At 45.0% G+C, this 17,676-nt stretch overlaps 1 protein-coding gene across 2 annotated transcripts in view; it reads right to left on the bottom strand.

Annotated features, from left to right (window-relative positions):
- Window positions 1-17,676, bottom strand: part of GALNT2 (polypeptide N-acetylgalactosaminyltransferase 2) — a 216,174-nt gene that overhangs the window by 66,327 nt on the left and 132,171 nt on the right. For both annotated transcript variants that reach the window (XM_055234905.2, XM_063614004.1), the window contains exon 3: window positions 12,128-12,281. In XM_055234905.2, the coding sequence (XP_055090880.1) occupies window positions 12,128-12,281 (154 nt within the window). The remainder of the gene's footprint in view (window positions 1-12,127; window positions 12,282-17,676) is intronic.

Below are 17,676 nucleotides of genomic sequence, written 5' to 3'. Positions count from 1 at the left end.
TCCTCTTCCCCTCAAACGGCATAGAGCCAAACGGCCAACTGAGCAGAGCAGAAGCGATGGTCTTGTAGGTGCAGAGCCAAGTGAAGGCTTCTGGAGGTGCTGTGGGGCTGTAGAGGCCAGAAATGGACTTCACGGCTTGCTGAGGAAACTGGGCTATAATAAATATCCCAGACTTCCAGGTCGAATCCCACAGGGCTACTTCCTAGTGGCAAAAGAGGACTGGAAACTCACCAGCTCTCTCACAAAAGACCGAAACTCAGCTTTATACCAGCTCAATTCCAGACTTGATTAAGGTAACCTGCCCTATTTTAACCGCCTGCCAGAGAACAAAACTAAATCCTCTTTGGAAGAAAAAGTCAGTGAGGGCCCTGAAATATCTCTGTATTTATTCATACACAACAAAACACAATCACTGAAATGAAGAATTCAGCAGTGGATTTAAAAGCAGACTAGACAGAGCAGAGGAAAGGATCAATGAACAGGAAGCAGGCCAACAGAAATATATCCAGACTGAGACACAGGGAATCAAAAAGAATAAAAAGTACAGAAGAGCTTATGAGGGACAGAGGAAACGTAGAAATATCTAACAAAGATGAAATTAGGGTCTCAGAGGAAGAGGAGACAGAACTGCAGCATGGCAAAACTGACAAGGCATGAAGCTCAAGAGTCAGGAAATTCCACAAATCCCAAACAGGTTCAGCACAAGGAAAACAACTTCTAGGCATATTATGGCAAAATTGCTGAAAAAAAAAAAGAAATATCTGAAAAGGCAGCTGGAAGGAAAAGTCAAATGTCTTCAAAAAGAACAAGAAGACTAACAGTAGACATTTCACCAGAAACAACAAAAAACAGATGACAACTGAAAGACAACGTAAAGGTGCTTACAGTCACTGTCAACCCAGAATTCTGCAGTCAGTGAAAAGACTCTTCAAAAACAAAAGTAAGCTGGGCGTGGTGGCTCACGCCTGTAATCCCAGCACTTTGGGAGGCTGGGGTAGGCAGATGGCTTGAGGTCAGGAGTTCAAGACCAGCCTAGCCAACATAGTGAAGCCTAGTCTCTACTAAAAATACAAAATTAGCCAGGTATGGTGGTGGGCGCCTGTAATCCCAGTTACTTGGGAAGCTGAGGCAGGAGAATCACTTGAACCAGGGAGGCGGAGGTTGCGGTGAGCTTAGATCGCACCACTGCACTCTAGCCTGGGAAACATGAGTGAGGCTCTGTCTCAAAAAAAAAAAAAAAAAAGTAAAGTGAAGATGTTTTCAGACAAACAAAAGGATAGAATTCATTGCCAACATACTGGTACTAAGAGAAATACTAATAAAATACAGAAGGAATATGGTCTTAGGTAGAAAAATAGAAATGTAAGAAATGAGGAGCAATGGGAATATAAACATGTGAATAAATGAAAAGGATATTTACTGCATAAAACAATAAAAGATATCCTGTAGAGTTTATAAAGAGAGAATTAAGCTGAATGACAACAAGGGCACAAAGGGCTGAAGGTAAGTGGAAGGTAAATTATTACAAGGTCTGTGCATTGTCTAAGAAGTAATAAAATTATTCATTTACATTAGGCTCTACATGTGGACTTACTAGTCAAGAATTTAGAAAACCAACAGAGAAGAAAATACTTAACGTAGGAGGATGCAAGGGAAAAAGAAACGCAAAGCAAGTGGAACTAACAGAACACAACCAGTGAGATGTTGGTGTTAAACCCCAATAAACTAGTACTTACATTAAATGTAAAAGAACTAAATACACCAAATAAAAGACAAAGATTGTTGGGGCAGATGAAAGTCCAAAATCCAACTATAGGCTACTAACAGAAGATACACTTTAAATATAAGGACATAAAAAGTTTGAAAGTGAAAGCATGGGAAAATGTATACCATGCAAAAACATGAAACCAAAGAAAGATGGTGCAGCTATACTGATATTGTAAGACAAGAAGCATTACCACCAGTAAGAAGTGCATTTCATAATGATAAAAGGGCCAGTCTACTAAGAAAATAACAGAAACTCACAAACAGGTCTAAAATAGAAAGAATAAAGCTCTGTTGTAAATGGTCTAGACGTGGTTAGGTTATCCTTACTAGGCTACGTAATTGCCTGTTTCCTTGTCTGCCTCTCCTGGTAGACTACAGTTTCTTGACAACAAATACGATCCTCATGGTCATCACTGCATTCCCAGGATGGTGGCAGAAAGAAAAGACTTAAAGAATAAAGAAAGCAAATCACACAACTCATTTAGCATCATCGTGCTTTTGCCCAAACCATAACCCAGAGTTACAGATGGGGAAACTGAGCCACACGTGTGGGCAGCCACTCAGGGGTTAAGCTTTGAGAATACGTTTGCTAATGATCTTTGAAAAAGGAGACTTGACACGGGTGCTTCAGAGATGCCAACATCGACACAAATGAAATCTCTACAGTCAAATCAATACAGTCTACTTACACCAGTCTCAAAGCATTCTGTAATTCAGATGGAGAGAAGGCCTGAAATAGTCAAAAAAAAAAAAAAAAAAAAAAAAAAAAAAAAAAAAAAAAAGGAGGAAACATATCAAGGGAAGAAAAAGAACAGTCTGTGGTTGAAACCAGAAGTTGGTTTTATAAAGACACAAAAAATAAAAACAAAACATAAACAAGGACGCTGATGAATAATGACATGGCTTTGGTGTGAACTGTGCACATCAGATGCAAGTTAGAACCTGGGATGAGTTGGTGGGGGACCCGTTAAGCAAGGAGCCATTATTGCTGGCCACTTCCCACTCCCCACATCTCATATGTCTCGCTGAGCCTGTCAGCACCCTTCCAACAGCAGGCAGAGATGTCACACTGACAGGCAGAGATGTCACACTGACTGAACACACAAGCAGAACTCTCACTTCCTGAACGGCATCAGCAATGTTCCAAGGGAACAGAAATAGAGTGCACTCTTCCAGTACATTTTCTTTGAGAATCTGAAGCTGGAAAAAGAAAAACAACCCCATTTCTTCTCCATTTCTCAGGATCCCATCAATGTATGGCCAGCTTCCCTTAGGAGGTTGTTTGGCTGCAAGTTACCAACATTCATCTCTTCCATTTTTTAGGTGCATTCAGGCCTCACGCCAAGATTCATGCCTAAAAGCCAGGAGTATGAAAGACCCTCTGAAGAGCGGACAGTAAGGGAGCCACAACTATGAGACAGAACCCCGAGCCAGGGATATAGAGCGCTCCAATTCCTCCACCAGTGAGCCCTGTTAGAGCTCAGGCAAGTGGCTCACCTTTCTCGTCTGCCTTACAGACAAGTGATAAAACTTCATGGCTTAATAACTGTAAAATCCCTGGGGACTAAGGCTCTCTAGATACAAGGTGGTGCCTTACGAGGCCCTGGGATATCCTAGCTGCCTGCCTCTCCCTAAATATATTCCGACTGACAACGTGAAAAATGGGAAAAGCAACCTCTGCTCTGCAAACTGAGCTCACATCCCACCGAACCTGACTTCTGTGTGCAACTCTTCTACTTTCTGGAAGTGGGGTCTGAGTTCCGAGCCTTCTGGGAACTGGTATATGACATCATCAGAAGTAGAGCATCCCTACCCACTGTACAGGAGTGTGGTGCAGAGTAAGTAAAATTTTTTCTTTTTATTTTTAGAGATAGAGTCTCCCTCTGTTGCCCAGGCTGGAGTGCAATAGCATGATCATAGCTCACTGCAACCACAAACTTCTGGGCTCGAGTGACCCTCCCATCTCAGCCTCCCACGCAGCTGGGAGTACAGATGCACATCATCACACTAATTATTATTTTTTTAAAGATGGGGTCTCACTATATTGCCCAGGTTGGTCTTAAGCTATCCTCCTGCTTCAGCCTCTCAAAGAGCCGAAATTACAGGTGTGAGCCACTGTGCCCAGCCTTAAATAAAATTAATGCACACAAAAGGCTGAGCACAGGCCTTGATACCAAAAAATGTTCAATGAACTGCTTTGTTATTGTGATTATTGAACAAACTTTTAAAGATTTGCTGTTACACCACATCCAAACTCCACCTGCCCCACGGCCACAAATGCCAACAAAGCCAGAACAGCTAAGCCTAGAGAAGCACCTGTCCCCACCTGTGACACCCCGTGTGGCCCCCCATCTCCTCCACCAGGACCCTGTGGTGCAGCACAGAGTTGGAGTTGCGCTGCAAATCGATGCGGGAGGAGCGGGTGCTTGGGCCAGCTCCACCACGGAGCAGCGGCTCCACCGCAAGAATCTCAGGCGGCCAGCGGCGTGCGTTTATGAGATGCCGTGAGCTGCCAAGAAGTAAAACATAAGGACAAAGCTCCAGCCCTACCTGGATCTCCAATCACACTCCTACTGGGGAGCTGTGTTGATTTCCCTAGATCTTCTGCCCCCTAAAAAGAAAACTCCGAGTCCCCTAATAGTTGCCTTAGCCAAAGCCTCCCTCCAAGCTGGCTGACTTAATGCTGAAAACCTTTTCTTGGCTTCAACAATGTTTGTTCTTCCAGAATAAGAATGGGAAGTTTGGATTTTATCTTTCCCCACAATCCTTAATCCTGATTAGCCACTCTTAAAACAACTGACATCAACGCTGACATTCCAGTGAGAGTAAACAGCACAACCCAGGCCTTCAATGTCTGCCCTCTTAAAATGCCCCTAAAAAATAAATAAAAGAACACACCCTTAAGAGCTTTGACCTGTTTTGGCTGTGTTAAAGGCAGACATTTCAAAAGCGGTCAAAATAGAGTTCTTTAGTAATTCTTCTGAACAAAGGCTGAGCCACTATAATCTGTAACTGGAGTAAAAACATATTCTTGACTTAAAGATAACCCATTAGATGTATAACTTGGACACACTCCTCTCAAAGGTTCCTTTGTAGGGAAATGGTTCAGGTGGTGGTATTTCAGCATGAGACACAAAAATGTTTCAAAACCCCACATTTTATAGGTAGTGGTGGCAAGGCAGAGAAAAGCTTTCTAATAACTAAACGTTTGAAACCCGAAGGAAACCTGTTTCTTTACCAAGCAGTTCTCGTTTTTAAAGGATTTAATGAAATAAGTGAAAAGGAATGGTGTCTAGTTGATAGGGGAAAGAAGAAAACAAGGAAAATGGTTTCCTCCCTAAAGGTTTATTTCATTTTACATCTGTAAACAATTTCAAAGTAAACTGTCCCAAGTTTTCCCTAGTAGAGAGAAAGAGATTTCATAAACTTCCTGGGTTCCTCTACTTTATTTTCTTATCAGATGCATTTCCAGGCAAAAAATCAAAACCCTCCTGGAAAGGAGTTTGGATCCCTGAAACACTCCAGCCTGACGACACTCACTTCCTAAGCGCAGCATACTCTAAAGAAGGCATCAAGGGGATGGTACCCCAGGAACCTCCGAACCAGACAACACTGGGGAGGGGCTTCAGAAGAGCTTAAGAGAAAATGGAAGCAAGTGTTACCCAAGTCATTTCAGGATCTGGCTGTCCGGTTCTCCCACTGGCCTGCCGGTCATGTTGTATCATTTCCACTCTGTATTAGTCAGCTTGGGCTGACAATACCACAGACGGGACCTTCAACAATAGACTTTTTTTTGAGACAAGGTCTTCCTCTGCCACCCAGGCTGAAGTGCAGTGCAGGCTCAGCCTCCTAGGCTCAAGCCATCCTTCCACTTCAGCCTCCCTAGTAGCTGGGACCACAAGCGTGAGCCACTATGCCCAGCTAATTTTTGTATTTTTTTGTAGAGATGGGGTTTCGCTATGCTGCCCAGGCTGGTCTCAAACTCCTGGACTCAAGCGATTCACCCGCCTTGGCCTCCCAAAGTGTTGGGATTACAGGCGTGAGCCACTGCACCTGGCCCAACAATAGATTTGTATTTCTCACAGTTCTGGATGCTGGAAGCTCAGATCAAGGTACCAGCAGATCTGGTTCCTGGTGAGGCCTCTTCCTGGCTTGCAGGTGGCCCTGTTCTGCTGTGTGCTCACATGGTAGGGAGAAAGATCTCTCTTTCCATCTTCCTCTTCCTATAAGGACACCTGCCCTGTACGATAGCTGCATCAGGATGGGGTGGATCAGGGCGCCACCCTTTAGGACCTCCTCTAACCTTAATCACCTCCACAAAGGACCTGTCTCCAAATACACTCTGGGGTTTGGGACTTCAATGTATGAAACTTGAGGGGGCACAATTCAGTCCACAACACACTCATACTTCCATGTGGCTGCTAGTCAGAGGGACAGAGACTTCTGGTGGGGCCTGTATGGGCTACAAAGCTCAGGAGGTGATGGCTTTCAACCTGCCTTTGAGGGCTGGCTGATGGAGAAGGCAGGTATGACTCAGAGCAATAACAGAAAAAAACAAAAAAACAACTTCAACATGCATTTTTTTTTTAACTAATGGGGGGAAATAAGTAAATGAGGGCTTGACAGGAAGCCCTGTGGCCATTCAGGTAGGACAGTTTCTTCAATGGGCCAGGCCAACCTGGGCTATACGAAATATGTGGCTTCATTGGGCCCTGGTGGTAAATGCCAGGAGCACCCCACGGGTATTCTAACAACCCCCGATCTTCCACCCCCACATTTCCATCTTCGCTCTGGGTGGGTGGCACAGCTCGAGGCTGAGAACCACTGAATTAGACACTCCCCTGAGGCTCCTTTTAGCTTCACAGTCGCATAGTTTCATGAAATTATATCCCCTGATCACGGGAACACAGCCTAAAATAGTACGCAATCTACAGTGTTAGACTGTCCTCAAGTGTCAGCCGTTGGCTCCAGATTCATAGCTAAAGATTTCAATGTTGGAATCGTCCAGGGCTCAGGCCTTGGGCCTCTTCTGTCTGCATCCATTCCCTTGGGCTTAACACCCAGGCTCATGGTTTTAAATACCATCCATACGCTGAACATTTCCAAATTTACATTCCCGCTAAGACCTTCCTCCTGAACACCAGACACATATCCCACCACCTACAAAACAGGTCCACCTACACTGAGCAGCATTAACATGTCCAAATTTCCCCACACCTGCTCCACTCACAGCCTCCCTATATCTCAGCTGAGGAGACTGCAGGTCTTCCCTTGTGCCAGCCACAATCCTTGGCACCCTCTTCCAAGCCATACCCCCCTCCAGTCCATTAGCACATCCTGTTGGCCCCACCTTCAGAATATAGCCCATCAGACCTCTTCTCACCACCGCCAATGCTACTTTCCATTACCTTCTGCCTGGACAGTAAGAACAGCTTCCCAATGCAGGGAGACAGAGAGAAAACAAACACTTATTACAAAAAAGGAACTTCAGAGTTCCCACTGGTTTAATTTGCTTTTAAGTCTTGATAATTTATTTGAAATTTCCAAGCAAGATTTTTTTTTAAATTGAGAAACCATGCAGAGATCACTGTTAGAGGTGAAGGATATCCCAATTACCCTGACTTGATCATTACACATTGTAGACAGGTATCAAAATCTCACATGTATCCCCAAGATAGAAAACAACTATGATATATCAATTTAAAAATACAAAAAAATAAAAAGAAAAGAAATGGTGCTTTCAAAACTAGGATGGGGCTGAATGCCGTGGCTCACACTTACTATCTCAGCACTTTGGGAGGCCAAGGTGGGAAAATTGCTTGAGGCCAGGAGTTTGAGACCAGCCTGGGCAACACAGTAAGACCCCATCTCTACAAAAACTTAGCCTAGCATCGTGATGCGCACCCATGGTCCCAGCTACTCAGGAGGCTGGGGCAGGAGAATCACTTGAGCCCAAGAAGGAAAGGCTACAGTGAGCCGAAATTGTACCACTGCAGCCTGGGTGACAGAGTGAGACCTTGAAGAAAGAAAAGAAAAAAAAAATAATAAGATGGGCTATCATCTTTCTCATATCTAAGAGGACCTAATATATCTTATACATAGTATTTAGTATTTCACTCACAGCTGGCTTTTGTATGCTTCCTGATTCCATGCAAATATTTCTTCTTGGTACAATATATTTTATACATCTAGAAAGGTAAATAAAGCATAGCCCAGAGTTTTTTTTTGTCTGTTTGTTTGGGAGGCTCTGAAGCCTTATTCCTTGTATCTATCCTTGAGGGCAATAACGGGTGGATTATAATCGCAGTTTTCCAGTCCTGGGAGAACACAAACACAATGAGGCTATTTGTGGCCCATCTTGAGTTCACATGACCTTTATACTTAAAATTCCCCCTTTTCCTTCTCCTGTATTCTTTTATGATTCTTCATATCTTGCATGATTTATTGGGCACTCAATATATGCCAGGCACTCTGCTAAACAATTCACTCACTCAGCAAATACTTATTGAATTTACTGAGTGCCGGGAGGTGTCTGAATAACAACCCTAGATATAATAACTTACTATTTGGAACAAAAAAATAAGTAAAATACACAGTGTGTGGGTGGTGAGAGGAACTGTGGAGAAAAATCAAGCAGGAAAGGGGGATGGGATGTTTTGGAGTGGGGGTCAGGGGGCTGAACTCCTAGGGAAGATGGTCAAGAGATACCTCACTGTGGCGGCTCAGGGGAGGGGCAACCAGCCCATGTAAACCTGTTGCTTAATCTTCATAGGTTACAGATGGAACAATATGATACCATCTTATAGATGATAAAGGTCACAGAATTAAGAACTGGAGGGTCTGAGATTTTCAACCCAGGTCTGTAGGCCTCCAAACACCTCATTCTTAATTACCCTCCAACTGTACTGCTTTCAGATTTATCGAAACTAAAGACTGAATTCTACTGTGCAAGCATTTCTATAGATCAACATGAAGGTAGATACTGCAGAGACAAAAATCATTTTATACAGAAAGGTCAAATTCTGTAATAGCTCTCCATTAGATATATCGGGAGAGAAATTCAAAGAGGTAACCCAATCTTCTTAACCTGACGTTCAACAAGAATGGTAATTCTAGAGCTTACACTTTGAGACATTAAATCGGCTCAGCTCTAGGCATCCAATTGACTATGGATAGACTTTAATTTAGCCCAAATCCAACAAATGTGGAAGGCATCCCAGCTGCCCCTTTAACACATGCAAATGAACATGACACACTGGCTGGAACTAAAATTAAACCCACCTAAAATGCATCCCACACTGTGGGATGAATATTCAAACATCTGTTTGGACAAACTCATATTTCAAAAACTTTGAAAAAAAATATATGTACATATAGTTTTGGGGACTTTGTAGGGACTTGCAAGGGAGGCAGATGAGAAAGCCAGCCCACATGCTGGTGAGCCATGAGAAAGAACACCATTCTTCTCTCAGCTCACAGGATAAGTATGTAAAGATAAAATCTTGTGGGAAAACTAGCTCTTAACCCACATGGTGGAAAGAAATTCAGACCATCTCATGGAGATGTCATGCCAAGCAGTCGACTGAAGTCATCAGGGAAGATTTCTGCACTAGATTCTGCTACACTTTATTCCCCTGAGTTTAGGCCAAGCCCTTCTTAAAAGCTACATGGACCCTTTCTGGTCTTAAGTCAGTAGCGCTTAATCACTGGGCAAGTTATCAACATTCCGGGTGCCTCCGTTTCCTCTCTGTGTATGAAGATAAGCTTCAAGCCTATCTTAAAGGGTTGTGTGGATCATGTGGGTGGGGGCCGGAGAAGCGCCTGGCATGGGCTGCTTGGCCTGGTTAGCCTGGGGATGGGCTGGCGGTGGGGAAGTACACATCTGGGACCCTCTGAAAAAAGTGAAGGATCCTGTCCCCAGAAATGCACCTACATATACACTTGCGATCTTGCACACAGCTTCAGCCTCAACACTTTCACAACATCCCAAAGCCCATGCATGGCTCCCTGGAGGTCCTTGGACCCCAGGCTGTCACCCCTTATTTTAGATACAGTACTTAGTACTTTAGTATTTTAGATACAGTTAGTCAAGCTGACTTCAACCAGGACAGCATAAGGACTGCGTAGAGCTGGCTTTAGAAAAGAAATTAATGGATGACAGGAAACATTAATCAAAGACAATCTTCTGGAGTGGAGTTAGGAAAATGCTGAGATTCTTACTATGACCTAAGATATGTATGTTTACATATACTCATATGTATCAGATATTAACACACAAACACACACACACACTTCTCCCTGGCCCTAAAAAAAACTGTAAAGCTACACATTTCTTAAATATGAGCTGGAACAGGTGAACAGAGCTGACTAGAACCCAAAGAAAGCTGTTAAGAAAGGAAGCGCCTGGCAGTTAACTGGCACCTACACTGTCCATAAAGTTCCTTGAGAGTAGAAGAGGAAAATCTTCTTTCACTGTATGCTGTGTGTGTGAATGTAGTTTCACTGGCCATTTGTCTCTCTCCACCTCTCCCTCTCCCATTAATCCCCGAAACTCCCGCCCGTGAAATTAGACCCTTGCTGGCTCTCTGGGAGCCCCATGCTTTCCTGGCAGGGCTTCTGCACTTCCTTCTTCCTGGGTGTCCCCACCCAATTCACCCCTCTTGGGACCTGTCCTGACCCTCCCACCCTCCTGAGTACCTCCAAAGTATTCATGCAAAGTAGACTGCCCAACCCATGGAGCTACACGACCTCACTTCCTGGTGCACCTGCCACCCCTAGCAGCTGGAATGGGACCAGATTTTTCTGGCTGAAATGCTAGGATCCGAGCACAGAGTCTGACATATGGTAGATGTGTAATCCATATTCCATTCACTGATGAATGAATGACTCTAACTTAGCAGGAAGTTATACCAAGCACCCAGCGAAACAGCCATCTTCAAAATGCAGCTCCTTATTTTTTAATAATCTGAAACAAGACTAATTCACTGAGAATTCCAATTTGAAAGACCTCCTAATCAAGGTTCTTATCAGCAAAGCTTACAGGTATGGGATAACAATGAGGGTTATGCATATCACTTTCCTGATAAGTGGTGACAAATACTCTTTTTAAAATGCCTAGCAACCTCCTGAGCTGAGCTTCATAGACCCCAAAGTACCCTCCACTCTCAAGATCTTTGAAGAATAAAAAGGGATGGGCACGGTGGAGCATGACTGTAATCCCAGCACTTTGGGAGGCTGAGGCGGGCGGATCACTTGAGGTCTGGAGTTCGAGACCAGCCTGGCCAACATGGTGAAATCTCATCTCTACTAAAAATACAAAAATTAGTCAGGTGTGGTGGCAGGCAGCTGTAATTGCAGATACTCGGAAGGCTAAGCCACAAATTGCTTGAACCTGGGAAATAGAGGAGTAGAGGCTGCAGTGAGCCGAGATCACACCACTGTATTCCAGCCTAGGCAACAGAGCAAGACTCAGTCTCCAAAAAAAAAAAAAAAAAAAAAAGAAAAGAGAAGAAAAAGAAAGTGGTTCATGTTTGTGATTCCAGCACTTTGGGAAGCTAAAGCAGGAGGATCACTTAATGCCAGGAGTTCAAAACCAGCCTAAGCAAATGGAGAGACTTCACCTCTACCAAAAAATAAAAATAAAAAATTTCAAATAAATATCATCTGGGTGTAGTGGTGAATGCCTGTAGTCCTAGCTACTCAGGAGGCTGAGATGGGAGGATTGCTTGAGCCCAAGAGTTTGAGGTTACAGTAGCTATGATTGCACCACTGCACTCCAACCTGGGTGATAGAGTGAGACTCTATCTTTAAAAACAGAAAGAAAGATGTGGACAAGAGCCTTTCCTTTAGTACAGGGTGTGGAGATGTGGCACCTGTCCCTACTGTGTTTCTGCTCAATTTAACATCTATTGTGCTGGGTAGTTCATTTTTCCTTTCTAATCTTTAGAATATTTCCAATATAAGCTGTCCCAATAAGCAGGAATTTAGATTTTCTTCCTCCAAGGTTGGGAACAATGACAAATTTTGCAATTTTGTGAATGGATCATAAAAATAACAAGTGATCACTAAATATAAAGCCAGTCACACAACTCTCTTTCTGACTTCCATGCTCTGGCCAGAAACCCACAGCCTCTGCACACTGCCACAGGGCACCTAAAGACTAGCGCTGAATCTAGAACCATCCTTCCACTGCCTATAGGTGAAGTTCCGTTGCCATATACCTCAGGATTTTTCCTAGTTTTACAACACACATTCAATTTCCCAGAGTAATGGGGGAAGTTCTAGCGTCACAGGTGAAAGCGATGTACTGGTTTGTGTGAAAGCAAATGAAGCTGCAGCAGGTGCTCAGTGGGGTACTTACTGGTCATGCCGGGTGTCAGGGATGGCTCTGTCCATTCGCAGCTTATCACTCTCCACTTGGTTGAACTTGTTGCGGGCGTAAGGGTCCTGCCCGGAGCGGACCATCGTCCCTCCAACATAAGCTTCCTGGTTAAAGTCTGGCCACCGTACTTTCCCTAAAAAGGGCAGAGCAGAGGGTAGGGATGAGGAAAAATGTGACCAAGTGCTCATCACAGAGACTGCAGTAAGTGTTAACTCAAGAAATCACATCCATGGCTTCTTCATATAGTGGCCATTTCAAACAACAAACTAGCTGAAAACAGCACAAGCAAGCATCATCCTGTCTACAAGCCAGAGAACAGGAAACTGCAGGTTTGCTGTTTACAGCATGAAAGTTAAAGGCCTGGCGTACAGGCATCTGTCCAGTGAAGAAAGTAAGATCAAAGTACCCATAACTGTGGCATCATTCGTGTTTTCTATAAAAGGAGATGTTCTCAGCTTGTCCCACCTTTCCAGGGATTATAATGTTGACATTATCTCAGGTAGGGTGAAGAAGATCATGTATAAACTGCACATAAGGTATTCCATCATGTAACATCAGGTAACACAAAAATAAATGTTTATACAAAAAATAACCCCTAAAGAATAGGATATCAAAATACTCTTTGGTGAGACCTTGTCAAGGGGTCCTTTTTGCAGCTGTTAGTATGCCTGACCCCATGGCGAGAAAGTGAAGGATGTGGCTCCCAGAGGTGTCCTCATATGCAAAGCAGGGGCCTGGCCATTCCTAACACACACATCATACCTGTTCTCTTCCTGGAAGGAAGGAAGCCAAGGCAGCCTGCCTGTCCCCTGGCATTGGCCTGAACCCTAAAATGCCAGGTACAAGGTTCTCCAAGAACACACCACTGCACTGAGGAGCTCTACCCTAGGGTAGAGGCAGTGTTGGCGACCAAGGAGCATTGAGAGGAGAGCACTGATAGGCGAGTGAAGTCAGGATGAGCTCAAGTATAATAAAGGCAGAGCCAGAGAAATGCATGAAGGCAGGACGCTCAAACAGCAGAAGAAAGGTGGAAGGAGAGGCAGACTTGAGGCAAGGAGAACATTTATGATTCTGTGTCAACCTGGGTTTCAATCATGCACCATTCACCATTTGCCACCTATATGATATTGGATACGTTATTCATTGTTTGAAATTAAGTTTCCTACAAAATAAGTAAATAGACTAACAAAAGGTTCTTCATGAGGACTTAATGGCCTACAATGTTCCACTTCATAGATAATGACAAACTAAAAAATAATAATAATAAACACCACCAACAACCCAGCTCACATGAAACTCACACAATTTCCAGTGGTTGGAACTGCCATGAAGAAACATAAGGCTGTTATGGGGGTAGGGATTACAGGGTTCCTGTTCTATATGGGGTGGTCTGGTAAGGCCTAACAAGATGATTTTGAGCAGATAACTGAACAAAGGCAGGGTGTGGGCGTGCAACTCTCTGGGAGAATAGGGCACCGCAGTGCAAAGGTCCTAGTGTCGACATGAGCATGCCCATTCGGGAACCAGCCAGGAGGCCAGCCAGTGTGACTAAGGAGCATGCGAGAGCCTGGCCATCAGAGCCAAGGTTGGAGAGGGGAAGGCAGGGCTGCCAGCAGCTACACGGAACAGGGAAGCAAGGGGGAGACAGCTCTTTTGCAGCGTGTCAATCCTTGGGTCGTGCAGGTGACCTTGAAAACACGGTATGATAATAGCATATGTACCTCCGTATCTACTTTGCCAACAGAAATCCCTCATTATGCAATTGAAGGACCATTGTGTTCCTTTCTCTATTTCAGAGATGAGGAAACTGAGAATCAGTTACATGTAATTTGTTCAAGACAGAAGAGTAAATTTTCTATCTAAAAGCTCATCTGCTTCCTGTTGCAATGGTCCTGCGAGGTCAGAACCCCTATCTCATCACAGCTGGTTGCCGTGGAAATGATGCTTGGGGGGGCGGGTCACAGAAGCCTGGCCTCTCAAATAGAAAATCAGTTCCAAAACCCACGAGCCTGGCTACAGCGATGATACCACGGCCCCAATAAACAGCTGCGTGTGGGAGCCGGCCAAGGTGTCAGCATTTTCTTATGCCTCAAATAAAATGTTTCCAAAACATTTTACTGGAAACACGTTTTCCGTGCAAAGACCATCCTAAAAATACTTACTTATCCTCCACTCTCTCCTCATCTTCCTGCCTTCACCCTCGTATATTTTCAAGGATGAGAAGAAAAATAACACCTATCTGCGCTCAAGAGCGAGCAGCCTCTACTCCTCACCAGTGTGTTTATCCTTTCACGGACTAATACAAAAGAGGCTTTGAAGCTTTTGTTAAAATCTAAACCAGCAGTACCTACGGCAGATTTCCAATAAGCTGGTTCTAACAAACGTATTTAATGTCCTGAATACCCTGCACCACGGAACTTTGAACTATGGAATAAAGAACCATGACGGAGTCCCATGCACAGCCAGAGAAGAGACCACCACCTGAGAGAGGTTGCATCCTACCATGTAACTCTGCTTACAGCCTACTTGCTTCTCACCGGCGTGCTGGGGACAGCAAAGTCTGAGGACTCTGGTTGGTGTGGGCCTGTGTGCAAGGAGAGCAGTGGCCATGGGATAAGGCCTCTGCACAGCTCTAGAAGCTTCAATCCCATTTCCACCCATACATCTCTTTGTGCTCTCACACCCCCACCGCCCTTCTGGAATAAGACCATCACAGCACAGTGTGTGCAAGAAGTCTAATGCCAATCAGTCACAGGGCAGCTCAGATCCTGGCCTGCGGTGCATGCTAGGTGACTCCACATGAGGTGTCATGCTAGATCCTATAGGGAGAATCAGCACACACAGGCCCGTGACCCATGCTGTGGACTTCATGTTCTAGGAGGTGGAGGGAAACAGACAAGAATCAAATGACCATACTAGGCCAGGCACACTGGCTCACGCCTGTAATCCCAGCACTTTGGGAGGCCGAGGTGGGTGGATCACAAGGTCAGGCGTTCGAGACCAGCCTGGCCAACATGGTGAAACCCCGCCTCTACTAAAAATACAAAAAATTAGCCCGACGTGGTGGCAGGCACCTATAATCCCAGCTACTTGGGAGGCCAAGGCAGGAGAATCGCTTGAACCTGGGAGGTGGAGGTTGCAGTGAGCCGAGATTGCACCACTGCACTACAGCCTGGGCCACAGTGCAAGACTCCATCTCAAAAAAAAAAAAAAGAATTAAATGACCATACTAATAAATGTACCAATAAAAATTGAGCTAAGTGCTCTGAGGGTAAAAAATGAAGCATCTCATGGAGGAATCTTATCTAGACTGGGAAACCAGGGGCGGCTTCCCTGCAGAAAGAATATTTGAACTGAGATTTGAATCATGAGTAAAAATGAACTAGGAGAAGCCCTTGAAACTTCACAAAAATAGCATCTTTCTTCAGCACCCAAAGACTACATGAGCCTACTGAGCGGTACCCTGCCCTGCCCCCTTCCTTTGACACAGGAGCATCTTCAATAGGACCCTGGTGTGGGCCCTGCCTTGCCTTGTGGCAATCTCCCCGAGACACACAGCTGTTTTACTAGAGACAGACTATCAACAGTATTTCTTTCATAAAAGCTTAGCAGTACTGGAATACTACAAGGGCTTTCAAGTTTGCTTGACAATGACACACATTTAACATTGTGACCCAGGTGTCACAATGCAAACATACACACCCAACTGATACAAAAGTCTCACAATACCAAACTTACCCTCACTATATGCGATGAACAGATCTATTCTATTTTTGTTTTAGGTATCTCCCAAAACTGGCTTCACCACCTAATGATGGGTCACAACCCACAATTTGGAAAACGCTAAGCTAAAGAACCATTACTAAAATTGGTTATTTCCGTACTATATAGAATTAGCTAGGGTTGAAGCCATCCCCGGAGGCAAAGGCAGGAAAATCCATAGAGAACAAGGTTTGCAGAGGGCAATGCATCCCAGCCCAACCCCACGCAGACAGGGACATGGCGAGAGGTACACAGAGTAGGGTATGAGTCAGAGGTTAGAGAGAAACTGCCACAAAACAACCAACAAACGTCTGAATATACTGCCTTCCTAAAAATATGACATGACATCCATACATCATCTTGTGCTTTTATCATCTCTTTAAAAATCTTTAAAAATAGTTCTTGAGATTAAAGAGCTTTAGAAAATAAAAATACATGAGAATCTCGGGAAAGTGGACTTGGCTAAGCAGAAGCAGCTGATGGAAAATACTTCAAAGATACAACATTTTACATGAGGAGGCAGAAACTAGCTTCATCACCAAGGATGACAGGAAAATAAAACGTACATTTAAATAACATGAGAAAGGTATTTAAATAACATGAGAAAAGAAACAGCATTATCCTAAGAAGGGCTGCGAAAACAGATTGCTTATTAAATAAGGTTATGAAAATATTTTTGAGGAAATTTCTTTCCAGAAGACAGACTTCTCTTAGACGTGGTCTTTGAAACCAAAGAAGAAATTATTTGACCTTACCAGCCTTGAAACCCCTGATTCAGTAAAAATGAGAAGCTTATAGCTGATTATTCTGCAGACAGAACAAGTCACCTGTCTGCGACCCCATGCCGACCTACCTGGGCTGGAATGAGGTCTGCGCTAGTCCCAGTCAAACCCTCAGGCGGTCCCACAGACTGCCCTGCCCCACACATGCATGGCCATGTCCTCTGAGAAGCACTCGGCCCACAAGGGTCTCACTCTCCTTGGCTGCTGGTCCTGCCCCTGCCACTCCTCGTATTCCCCTGGGCTGCTGGTCCTGTCCCTGCCACCACTCGTATTCTCCTGGGCTGCCGTCCTGCCCGCGTCACTCCTCGTATTCTCGCGGGCTGCTGTTCTGCCCGTGCCACTCCTTGTATTCTCGCGAGCTGCTGTTCTGCCCGTGCCACTCCTTGTATTCTCCCGGGCTGCTGTCCTGCCTGCGCCACTCCTTGTATTCTCCCGGGCTGCTGTCCTGCCCGCGCCACTCCTCGTATTGCTCTAGGCTCCCCTTCCCACCCAGGTGAAGACAGAGCTCCTCACCTCACAGACTCAGCCTCGCCCGCAGCACCCCAGCATCCCACATGCGCAGTCCACAAGCACCTGTCAACGGCTTTACTACTGAGGGTCTCGTCCTGGGTCGAAGGTACCGGAGGCTGACTGTGAAAAGGAATCCAATCCTGCGTGTGACTGGGAGGAACGCAGCTTCGCGTTAGTTCTTACACATCTCATCGCTGCGCGCCGATCCAGCCGCATCTGAGACATGCTGTGGTCGTGCGCCGGCCGCGTACTCCTACGCCTCTTTCGCTCGTTTGCAGGCATTTTTTAAATGTGTTCCTCCGCAAAGCCTGTCAGCCCTCCCGAGCCTGCCTAACCTATCAGTCAGATCCCTGGCTGGCGCACGGGGGAACAGAGGGTGCGGAACTGGCCAACAGGGGTCCAGGCCAATGCTGTGTCACCGATAAGGATTCAAGGACTTTAGAAGAGGAGGAGCCGAACACACACACGCATGTA

This window comes from Symphalangus syndactylus, chromosome 19 (assembly GCF_028878055.3).
Source record: "Symphalangus syndactylus isolate Jambi chromosome 19, NHGRI_mSymSyn1-v2.1_pri, whole genome shotgun sequence".
In the NCBI taxonomy this organism is placed as follows: domain Eukaryota; kingdom Metazoa; phylum Chordata; class Mammalia; order Primates; family Hylobatidae; genus Symphalangus; species Symphalangus syndactylus.
This window is presented reverse-complemented; position numbering and strand designations above follow the sequence as displayed.